Source organism: Sander lucioperca, chromosome 6, assembly GCF_008315115.2.
Source record: "Sander lucioperca isolate FBNREF2018 chromosome 6, SLUC_FBN_1.2, whole genome shotgun sequence".
NCBI classification, from domain to species: domain Eukaryota; kingdom Metazoa; phylum Chordata; class Actinopteri; order Perciformes; family Percidae; genus Sander; species Sander lucioperca.
In genome coordinates, this window is record NC_050178.1 from 11,354,878 (window position 1) to 11,367,317 (window position 12,440).

General features: G+C 42.3%; 1 protein-coding gene across 1 annotated transcript; it reads left to right on the forward strand.

Annotated features, from left to right (window-relative positions):
* Nucleotides 1-528: 528 nt before the first annotated feature.
* Nucleotides 529-9,471, forward strand: LOC116051453 (potassium voltage-gated channel subfamily A member 2). Its single transcript, XM_031301897.2, has 2 exons — nucleotides 529-2,644; nucleotides 3,585-9,471. The coding sequence occupies exon 2, from the start codon at nucleotides 3,722-3,724 to the stop codon at nucleotides 5,210-5,212; it is 1,491 nt and encodes a 496-aa protein (XP_031157757.1). The 5' UTR covers nucleotides 529-2,644; nucleotides 3,585-3,721; the 3' UTR covers nucleotides 5,213-9,471.
* Nucleotides 9,472-12,440: the final 2,969 nt, after the last annotated feature.

A 12,440-nucleotide genomic window follows, 5' to 3' on the forward strand; every position in this document is an offset into this window, starting at 1 on the left:
CAGTGTCTACAGGCTATACACAAAGTCATGTTACTGCCGAGCCCAGTAGCGAAGGAGATCATATTTCAATAGCGGTAAGTTCATGTGTTTTTGAGGCTGACGAGACAATATCTGGCTGAGTCAGTCTAAAAGAAAACTAATGCTGCAACAGCGATATGTAAACATTTTGGATTTGAAGCCGACAAAAGAGCTGAGGTGAGCTGAAAAAGACGAGGCAAAATGTAAACACAACAGGAAAAAAGTCATGGCATAGAGATACATTACCGCTACCAAGTGGACTGGAGGCGTTATGGCTCTCTCAGTCTGATTGTAGGTACATCTCAGTTCTCTTAAATTCAAGCAAAAAAAAATCGAGCAAATGTGTTTCAGAGGGATGAGACGTCCTTTCCTGTCAAGCATCACATGAATTAGTCAGCTGTTTGGGCGGAGTTAGAAACCCTTTCAGCTGTACAGCTTCCGGGAAGGCTGCTCTGGTGTATCCTCGATTATAGCTCCTCGGAGAGCCCTCCTCCTTCGAGCGAGGAACTATCAAATAAGTGTTGCACCTAGTGTCCCACTCGGGAGTGGCTGCTGACTTAAGCGAAACACCTAGTGGTAAAATTTGGTGGTCCGGTCCAGTGGCTTAATATCACTCCGGTTTGAAACATCGGCCCAAGCCTAGTGAGAGGTATCTAAGTGGGTGGCAGCAGAGACAGGCAGACAGACAGAAGGTGACGAGGCTGGGAGCCGTGGTGGTCTCATGTCTGGCAGAAGTAACCTTGGCAAAGCAGAGTCTCACACAAATCATTCCGCTTGCCTCGCCCCACCCCCGTTTCTCCTTGTTCACCTCTTCCCTTTCACAGCCAAGGGATTCCCGCTGACCTTTGGCTTCTCTGGAGTTCCTCTCTGGCCATGGTGCATTCATTCCCAGCTCCAGTATTTATAGCAGGGAGGGGATTTACTATCGATCAGTTTGTTTTTCTATCTGAATATAGCAGAGCACAATGATGGAGGTTTTGCTCTATTTCTGTCGCCCTCCTATCTATTATTGATGAAGCTTTGTAGCCAGGAAAGGTTACAACCATAACTGCTGTAACAAGAGTTACAGAAAGCAAACTCATGTAATTGCCTCTGTATATTCTAAAAAATTCAGCAATAAAGCTTGGTAAAGACACCTGAATGAGAAAGACGTCCCCACAGACATGCATTGTTTGTGGGACAATGCTATTGAATAATCACGCTGAAGTATTTTACAAAAAAACAGCTACAGTCAAGTAAGTTACTGTACTTGTCTGTTAAAACAGTTATTGTGTTGGTTACACAACCTTGTCTCATCTTGCTAACTACAATAAATGCTTATCTGCCGATACTTGGCATAGCAGTTTGAGAAAAAAAAATGAAACCATCTGACCAACAGCGGTGCTGCTGAACAATGCTGGAGATGTGTTGCCCTTTAAATTGCCCACACTGCAGATAAGGTAAGGAGTGGTAGGCTTCAGTGCGGATGGAGAGCGCGTTTTTTTCGCCCTTGCCTTCTCCATCACCAGCACGTCTATTGGTATGCACAGCAGTGCCCGAATGCAGGTTTGACAAAGCTTTATACACGAGCGGCCACTGCTGACTACAGAAATCTTTCACACACACATATTTCACCTACAAAACTTCACCTCCTGCCGAGGTGAGACCATGCAGAACCAATAAAATCCACTTTATATTCATGTGTGTGTTTGTGCGCGGGGCTCTGGCTCAGTGTAGGATAATTGCCTAATCTTATAGCCCACTACATAGGGCGAATCTTTAATGCATGTCGTCTCAAGTCAGTGTCTGAAGACGCTGCTCTGCTCATCATGTAGGCTATGAGGAGGAGACTCCCAGAACTGTCTGTGCACTAAACGTTGGGACGCACTTAACTCCGCAGGAGCGGATCTGCAGCTCAGACACTGGCTGTTGTTTCATGTGGCGGGCGCATGCTTAGATAAGAAATATTTATTTCTTATCTATTTATTTATTTCTTATCTAGTATGTATGCAAATTGGCTTGAGTGACGGCAGATTTATTCACACACTGACATGAAAAGAGGACTTATTATTGATGCATATGTCCCAGAACGCGTCTAATTATTAAATCTTGCTAATAAGATGTATCTATTTTTTTTTTTTAAGCCCTCTCCCTCCTCTTCGCCTTTTCCCTCCCTTTGCAGATGTTGCCTCTCGATCTGAGCACCTTATCAGGATCATTTACCTTTGCGGCTGTCTGCAGCCACAGCTCGCCACACAGTCACGCTGGCGTGGAGGGGAACAGCGGAGGCAGATCATTCTGCTGATCCCAGCACCTTTGCTTATTAAGGGAAGCACCAGCACCTCCTTGATCGTTTCCCTCCTCCCTTTTTTTGCCGATTGCCATCCCACGACAGCCTAACCGGAGGAAAGGAGCCGGGGAGGGGAAAGCGAGGACACACCCGCACATACTACTGTAGGCTACCCGGTGTACACGGCGAGGATGCTGCTGCAGACAACATGAGGTGAATACCATCGACTGCCCCAAATTGGATTTTTTTTTACCCGCTCTGAAGACAGAAGACCTGATTGTCGTGGCTGGTTATTCACCTTCCTACCAGTGTTCAGCAAGAGCATCAACTCACATCACATGAAAAAGATGTCTGCAGGTATGAAGATCAAAATAAAGCAGCTTACCTATCATCTCTGATTTTGATTATATGTGTTTAAAAGTCTTGGTATTGCACTGATTTGCACCTCACTGGAAAACGTGATAATAGGCAATAAGCCTGCAGTTATAGATTTGGTGTATGTTTCATAAGGATTTTATTTAGTAAAACTGTGCTCCCACTCTGTGAGTGGAGATGATGTAGACGAGATACAGTTTTTCTCTTGGAACCTATTTCCTTCTATGGATCAATTATTTATAGATGTTTCTGAATATTTCAGAGACAGGCACCATTTCAAGACTAAAATGCTCCAACAAAACTAAACTGAAGTCAGTTAATATGAGGCGTGTGCGTGTGGGCTTGTTTGGTACAGCAGTAAATCTAAGTGTCTCATACATTAGTGTTTAGACTGCAGTGGTTTTCTATGATATTCAGGATGCTGTCTGTATAAATATGGTGCCTGCTGCATTGCCATATTCATGCATGGCCTCACTGCAAAAAGGTAGTCTCATTCATCTCAGTGTGTTTTGTCCATTGCAGCAGATCAGTGTCCTAATTTATGAGCGTCTGTATGTTTTATATGCCAGTTAGCCACTGAGTTTACCTGCATTCAAGTCATATATATGCATTGCGGATGGCTTATATGCATATTAATTTGCCAGAGTCAAGAGCAGGAGAGTCATCTCAAGTTTTCATGAGCTGATTCATTATTGCATTGATTGCCTTCTCACGACAGTATAACTTTACATAACTTGTATCAAATCTACTGACATTGTTGCAGAGGGTGGCTTCATTTCCATCTCTTTTCAGTTGTTTAAAGCAAATTCCTGACATCTCTATGTCTATATGTATCTAAATGGTAGAAGTATTGAGTGCTGAATCATGTCTCCGGTTTACCTGACCTTGTTGTCTGTCTTTGCTTCATCTTTCCTGCATGCAGTCAGATCCTAGGTGACATCCTGTGGCCGTCAGGTCTTTACGGCGTTGAGCCCCCACCCTCTCCTGGCCCCTGCCTGCAGTTCTCCAGGCTGCAGGACCCAGACTCACTGAAAAGTGCAGGCCTCCTCCCCCTGCAGAATGACTGTTGCCACAGGCGACCCCTCTGACGAGGCGGCTACACACCCGGGGCAGGACTACGACCCGGAGGCCGACCATGAGTGTTGTGAGAGGGTGGTCATCAACATCTCAGGGCTGCGCTTTGAGACTCAACTCAAAACCCTCTCCCAGTTCCCAGAGACTCTGCTGGGAGACCCAAAAAAGAGGATGCGGTACTTTGACCCACTGAGGAACGAGTACTTTTTCGACAGGAACAGACCCAGCTTTGATGCCATATTGTATTATTACCAGTCAGGGGGCAGGCTAAGAAGGCCGGTCAACGTCACCCTTGATATTTTCTCAGAGGAGATTCGCTTCTATGAGCTGGGTGACGAGGCCATCGAGATATTCAGAGAAGATGAGGGTTTCATCAAGGAGGAGGAGCGGCCTCTTCCTGATAATGAGTTTCAGAGACAGGTGTGGCTGCTGTTTGAGTACCCAGAGAGCTCAGGTCCTGCTAGGATTATTGCCATAATCTCTGTCATGGTCATCCTGATATCTATTGTCAGTTTCTGCTTGGAGACCCTCCCAATTTTCCGCAATGATGATGACGATATGCACAAGTCTCACTCAAAAGTCTATTCACCTGAGACCAATACCACAACCATCAGCTATACATCCACCTACTTCACTGACCCCTTCTTCATCCTGGAGACTCTCTGCATTATATGGTTTTCCTTTGAGTTTCTAGTGCGCTTCTTTGCCTGCCCCAGCAAAGCAGGCTTTTTCGGTAACATAATGAACATCATTGATATTGTTGCTATCATCCCTTACTTCATCACTCTTGGCACAGAGCTCGCAGAAAAGCCCGATGATGGTCAAGCGGGTCAGCAAGCCATGTCTTTAGCCATTCTCAGGGTCATCCGCTTAGTACGAGTGTTTAGAATTTTCAAGCTCTCACGTCACTCCAAGGGGCTTCAGATTTTGGGTCAGACCCTAAAAGCCAGCATGCGAGAGCTCGGTTTGCTTATTTTCTTCCTCTTCATAGGAGTCATCCTTTTCTCAAGCGCTGTCTACTTTGCTGAAGCAGACGAGCCCGAGTCACAGTTCGAGAGCATCCCAGATGCGTTTTGGTGGGCGGTGGTGTCCATGACAACAGTCGGCTATGGTGATATGGTCCCAACTACGATCGGTGGCAAGATCGTGGGCTCCCTCTGTGCCATCGCAGGTGTGCTGACCATTGCCTTGCCCGTGCCTGTCATTGTGTCCAACTTCAACTACTTCTATCACCGCGAGACTGAGGGTGAAGAACAGGCGCAGTACCTACAGGTCAACGTGCCCAAAGCCGATTCAGCTGAGGAGCTGAAGAAGAGCCGTAGCGGCTCCACCATCAGTAAATCGGACTATATGGAGATCCAGGAGGCTGTGAACAACAGCCGTGAGGACTTTCAGGAGGAGAACCTTAAGACGGCCAATTGTACGCTGGCAAACACAAACTATGTAAACATCACTAAAATGCTCACAGATGTGTAGTCATCTGCTATTTTCCTTCCGACACAGCCAGGAAATGTGGAGCAACTGGACGGGACATGTGTACAGCCTCCCACCTTACGTGTGCTGGAAATATCAAGGCAATAGAATTCAGGATGTTGATGACGATAGACAATGAAGAAAAAAAATATTACAGAGACCATCCGCTTGCTCCTCCCTCATCCTGTCTTCACTTCTCACAACTTGCCCTTAAAACTCCTGAAAACTGTCAAACAGAGTGAAATTTCAAAATTTGCATTTCTGCATGGAGTTGGCTTTTTGTGTGTCTGTGTGTGGCTGTCTAAAATGTCCTGCTCACAACAGTAGCCAACAGTAGTGCACAAAAAATTGAGAAACACAGCAAGTAGTAAAAAAAACAAAAAAGAAAAAAAAAAGATTTATTGCTTTCAAAAAGAAAAAAAGCAACACAAGCCCTGCTTTAGTCCCCCGTCCCTCGGTCCCTCATTTCCCAAGGCACACTGCTCTGCCATGCGCTTTCTGAAGAGAATCCTACTCGCTCACATGCTGCTTCCTGGAGCCAATGTAACAAAACTGGCATACGCTCACACCATTTAGAAATAAGAGGATGTGTGAGCATAAAGCAAGCTCACTCCATCGCTGAAATGGCCTGTGGGTGACTTGTGACTAAGTTGGTGGTTTAGTACACCACGTTATTTCAAGGATGAATGACAGCCGTCGGCGCTTAGCTTATGGTTCGACACCTTTTTTTCCCAGCAGACATCAGTATCTGATGAATGACTGAGAATGGCCTTGACTTTTCACTGCTTCAGTCTTACATGTACTGTATGTATTGCAATGCAAGCTTTCCCCCTTCCATTCACCCAAAACTGGTCTTACTGCAGAGCTTTGAAGACAACTTGAATGTTTCTTCTCGTTTTGTTTTGTTGTTTGACACTGACAGACCCACACACACACACACACACACACACACACACACACACACACACACACACAAGCACGCAGTACCAATTCCAATAGATAGGTAGGTTAACTGTGACTTAACTGATAGCCGGTAGGTGCTGTTAGTAGTAAACATAGACAGTAGATTAATGCATGACATTTTTATCTGAATGAGAATTTCCACTTGTTTCTCAACTGCCACTTGCTTCATCACAACACTGTATATTTGTCTGTACACTGCCTTCTGTACAAATCCACACTTTAAAAAGGATGCCTGCAGGTAGCTGTTAAAAGAACCTAAAGCTGTATGTTAGAGGATTTCTTAAGGAATAATCACAAGGCCAAATCCTACACTTATCAGGATGCGGTGTCCTCATCGATATTAACATTCCATGTAGAAGTCATTGCGTTAAACTTTTGCCAGGTCGCTGTAAACAGCTGAGCTGTGATTTCAGGCGTAAACTCACACTCTAGTTTTGGACATAAATCCCAGTCGCAGATGTGATAGACTTGCAGTGCTGTCTGTTTCACAGTTTGTCACACGATCACGTCCTCATGATCAAAATAGCAACTTTTAAGGACTCGTGTAGGCTATAGAATAATGCTTCCCCCCCAAAGCCTTTTTATCTGGATTTATGCTAGTGTTGCATGACCTCAAAAACATTCCTAGAAGCATGCATTTAAGGTCAAAGAAGAAGCCAGACAAAAAAAGTACAATTATTACAATAGATATATGTATTTCTTATATATATTTATATATAAAATATATGTATACAGGCAGGACACATATACAGTACACATATACCTTTATTGGAGAATTAAAAAACTTTAAATAGCAATGTTTAAGAGAAAGCAAGAGCCTTTCCACAATGTGCAAATCATTGCCATGTTTTTATAATAATAATAATTACAATAATAATTGTTCTGAGCACAGTTTCTATTTTCTCCTGTTTTAAAGGCCTGTTAAGAGTGCCAAAGGACACACTCTTACTCGCCATTTCAAAAGCATATTCTTTGCTAGAGTTTTCCAGCAACCCTGACACGTTTAAATACAAGACGTTTGCTTCACTTAGTGTAAAAATGCCTTCTGTGAACTAAGTGTTGAAAGGCAGGGCAACACAGTATCATCCCTAACCAGTCTTATATCAGAACGATTTATATTGGCGTTAAAATGGTCAGAATTGAAATGAAGTCTGGCTGTCCTCTAAGAAGTCTTTGATGCCAGAAGCTCAATCTGTCTTTAAAAGTTGGCATCAGATGTGAATTAGGTTCTGATTTCAGGATTGTGTCTAGCTGAGATTAATCCGCATTCGCTCAACACTGCCAAGGAACATTCAAAGGCAGTAACGTCAATATGGGAAGTGTTAATTAGCAGCAGTGTAGCAGATATTGGCTAACCTAGGGGTCCTCTGACTTCACTCCTGAGTCGCTTGCCTTTCTTCATCTTTTCACAGATGTCTTAGGTAATTAGAAAGGTGATGGATGATCTGTAGCAAGAATTGTCTGAAAGAATTCTGTCATGCCAGGATGTACATCTTTATTCTTAGGGTTTCATTCTGCTCACTACAGTCTTTAACCTGCAGTAGCAAAATGTTTTTTAAGCCATCGCTGCCAATATATGCTCAGGATGCCTCGTCCGACTGCCTGACATGAGGCTTCTGATGTCTCTCTGTCCAGATCGGTGTCTGCTTTCATGTATCTTAAAAGGATTTTTAGAGAATCTTAGTGAATAAACTGGAGCAGTTATATATGTTGCTTTCCCAAAAGTAGCATTAAGGCGGATTGAGATGTTAAAATGGTCTGTAACTCGAGGTAGGACCAGATTAAATTGTTGTTTAGCAATATTCCCATAATCCTTTGGTGGAGGGGTCTTTGTGGAGAACATAGATGTTTGTTTAAAAAAAAAGAATGAACCTTATTGGACCTCCACAAACCAACCTAGATCTTATTGATCATCATTTGAGTATTGATGTGGGTGTGTTGATGCACAGCTATGTAGGAGGTGTGTGTGTGTGTGTGTGTGTGTGTGTGTGTGTGTGTGTGTGTGTGTGTGTGTGTGTGTGTGTGTGTGTGTGTGAGAAAGAGAACCACTGAATGTCATGGTTTTGGTTGTACAGTTGCATTTATGCAAGAACCATTTGCATATATCTGTATATGTGAAAAAAACATATTTGTCTATGCATGCAAATGCAATGTATCTTATTGTCTTCATTCCATTTTTTGCACATATATTTATGATAAATGTTACAGACACATGCAACATTTATCTGTTATGTTTGAAATTGGGCACGTCACTGTACCTCAGCCATGTTCACTGTAGCAACTCATAGACTGGAGTTCACAATGTTGTAGTTAAATATCGACAGCTATTTCTGCTTAAAGCACAAAGACGAGTAGAATCATCCTCATCTGTATACCTGCAGATTTAATCTGTGAAATGTTTTTATTCAGTGGAAACAAAGTCAATTCAAATTATGTATTGCTTTATAGGGAGCACCACCGCCTCTAAAAACAAATGTCATCTCTCATGCTGAGGGACCCACCAGCAAATCCCCTCCCTGAGAAGGGTGCCCAACAGTGAATACACTGAGAAATCTATGCAGAGAATGATTATTAGCTGGTAGTTGAGAAGGTTTAAGTACACATTTTTTATGTTTTATTCCAGCACCAATTACATGTTGATCCTGAGAGCTGACAGCACATTTGAAACAAACCTTTCAAGCAGAAGAGACACACTTTGCAATATTCTGCTGCTGTACGTCAAACACTCACACGTTGGCTGAATGTGAATATGAGCTTTCTGAACTTTTGTTTGTTTGAGCTGCGATGTCAGCTCTTTGAGACAAGGCTCCTACATAAAAAAAACTCATACATAGGGGAAATACATTAAGATGATCAATATGCAATCTGTATGCATGTGTGTGTTTGAGGATGAGAACGTTTTCTTTTCGTTTGACCCCCAAAGTCTGATAGTGTGGCATCCACTAAAACAATATGTACAGTTGTTCACTCCCCCTCCCCCCCCCCATCCTCCCCCATATCATAGAGGCCTGAAAACATCCATCAATGTTGATACAGTGGATAATGGATTTTCTTTCTATGAAATGAAATGTGAGAGAATAATGTACATAATAACCAATGGATGATGGAGCAAAAACCATGTACTATATACTGTATGTGAAGTCTGGATTTAAAACGTAGTATTATCTGCACTTTACAAGACCAAAAGGACAATCTATGGACAAGAAAACGTCAAATTAAAAATGCATATAATCCTTCCTAATGATCATAACCCTGACAAAGTAATATCAATAATGAAGCCAATAATAATTCAACTGAAATGTTGTGGTCAGTGTGTTTATTGTGTGTCACTTTTGTCCCAAAAAATAATGTGATTTTTAGTATGAAGAGTTGTTTTTCCAAAGGTTTATCCAGCCTTCTTCCCTCCCATCACGTTGTTCACAAGATATTTAGTCAGCAAATGATTTGAGGAGCTAATTTTAGCCGAAGAGCATCTGCACTGATACAAAATGTCGTGAATCGATCAGAGGCCTCTTTGTTGTTATTCTTAGGACATCCAGCGTCTTTGTAGCCACGGGCAGTGGAGGACATTTTCAAACGCCTCCTGGTATCTTCAGCTTCTTCTTCCCTTTAAGTGCACAGTATATGCTCCCTGCAGTGAAAAGAGAGAGCAGGATGTTCTATTAATAGCCTTTTTGTTGGAGAAAGAGATGGGAGCAGGAGGAGGAGGAGGAGGATGAACGTGAGCAGAGGAGGAGACAGAAAGAAGGGTGGAAAATTCTTTCAAAAATCCTTTTACAATGAACTTTTCATGGCAGCACAGTGACAAAAAAGTGCTTTCTTTCTTATAGGTGCTTTTTTTGGGAATTTTTATTTTGTTTCTTTCAGATCCTTAAATTCTGCTACTGCAATTTGAGATAGTACAAGCATATGTAATATAATCTACTGTATACTGCTTTGTTCTTGGGATATATTATTTCTTCTCTTCATCTGTCACATCTAACACCTGCACACTCTTTTGAGGTAGCTGCCGTCTTGCGCTATCTGCTATCTTTAGTCCACTTGTGGTTTAACTACAGCTCTGCATTGGGAGCGGGAACACTTGGGGCCTCGGTTCTGTAGCTACATCTCTGCTGTATTCATTAGTCTTGCTTTGATCCAGCGATGCAGTGCAGTACTCTGCGGCTTGCTCTGCTGAAACCAGGGCAAACGGGGAGAAGCAGGCGGGATGGTGCAGCCCAACCAAGGGCACAGGCAGCTGGAACACAGGCCTGCTGCAGGTGGCCACTGCTGCCTCTTGTTGTTGTTGTTGTTGTTACGGAGCAGTGTGTGTGTGTGTGTGTGTGTGTGTGTGTGTGTGTGTGTGTGTGTTGTTTGTCATGGATGGTAGCATGCCCACAGGAGCACGGTTGAGCAGTCATACAGGCTTGCACTGTGCTTACCATCTTGTAATTAGCAGGCAAGCACTGTGGGACTTGCTGCTAATCCAACAGGGCTGCCCTGGCACCGGGCCACACCCCTTTATTAGGAGGTGTTCAGCTTTTTACACTCATTAACTTCTGCCCTGAAATCAGCCACCAGTCATCACCCGACAAGTCCTGCAGCGAGCCTGTTGAGTTTACATGGTTGCTTCTTTAGCATGCTTTAGCAGTGACTGGGTTCTAGTTGTTTGGTTTGAAGTGAAGGTTAAAATAATGGAGGTAGGTGTTCAGGTTTATTTGGAACCTTGTTTGTTCAGTGATGAGGAAAAATGAAGAAGAAAGCATTAGTGCCCTCTAGGGGTGTTTTTGCAGAAGTGACACAATTTGTGTCTCAAGGCAAGGCTACTTTATTTCTATAGCACATTTCAGCAACAAGGCAATTCAAAGTGCTTTACATAAAAGTGGGTGCTTACAGTGCACCCACTTTTAGTTACAGTGCAGTGTGATAAATGAACAATGACTTGATTTAATAAAAGGCAGCGTCAAACAGAAAAGTCTTCAGCCTTGATTTATAACAACAGAGGTGCAACAGACTTCCAGTTTTCTGGGAGTTTGTTCCCAATGTGTGATGCATAAAAAGTGGTTCTCAGTTTCTCTGTCACCAGTCAATGCGTCAGACAATGTGTTTGTTAAGAGTATACTCAAAATCAGTGGTGGAAGAAGTAGTCCGAATCTTTACTTAGGTAGAAGTACCAATACGATAATCCAAAACTACTCCACTACAACTAAAAGTCCTGCACTCAAAATCTTGCTTAAAACTTTTTGATATTATTGAACGTCTGTATCATTCAAGTCATTGCCAAATTAGGTTGCTACAAAGCTAATTAAGACTATCAGCTCCACACAACTCTTTCTGTATTTCTCAGTATGGCTGTGTTCACAAGATTGTGTCGTCCGGTGACTTTCCCGCGCAGAAGCTCGAGTGAAGATAATTGCCTCTTCTGAAGAGTCCATGTTTTTTCAATCCTCCATGTTGTCTTTGGCTACTAGCGTGGAGGAAACTACGCACTATAGCTTTAAGTAAAAGTATACAAGTATTATCAAGAAAATCCAAGATAACAAAAGTAAAAGTACTTATTATGCAGAATAATAGCCCCTGTGAGTAATATGCATTGTATACTACATTATTAGATTGTTAGCATTTTACTGTTCTACCTGCTCTTGGTAGAGCAAGTTTTAACTACTTCATACACACTCGGTAGTTTAAGGGTCAAGCTAAAGGGCCGCAAGATAAATCTGATGGGTTGTGAGATAATTAATTGGAGAGGAAAGAAGTTCTGCTGCACAAATCTATATTCATTTCTTTTTGATACTTATGTGAAATATTCAATATGTTTACCTCATTAGGCCTCAAACTATTATTTAAATGAAACAGAAGCTTAAAGAGAAAACAACTTATAGAAAAATAAAATGTTACAAGGGGCCCTCCACTAGACACTACTTTTTTGTAAGGGGCCACAAGAGAAAAGGTTGGGAACCACTAGTTTAATCAGGCTTTTTGACAGCTTATACTGTATGGTTTTATGTAAAAGTCGTAATCTGAAAAGTAACTAGTAGCTGCAGATGTCAAATAAATGTATTGGAGTAAAAAGTCCCAAATTTCATTCTGAACTGTTGTGGAGTTCAACTATAAAGTAACATCCAATAAAAACACTCAGTTTTAAAGTAAAAGTACCTCTATATTGTACTTAAGTAGGCTATAGTACGTGAGTTACCTTCGACCGCTGCTTCACCTAAAAACAATCAGGATATATTCTGCATAATTATGCAGGTTTTCATTGGTCTAATCCAGGGGTTCCCAAATTTAT

Coding starts and splice junctions, on each gene's coding strand:
- LOC116051453 (XM_031301897.2), top strand. CDS start 3,722: ATGACTGTTGCCACAGGCGACCCCTCTGACGAGGCGGCTACACACCCG.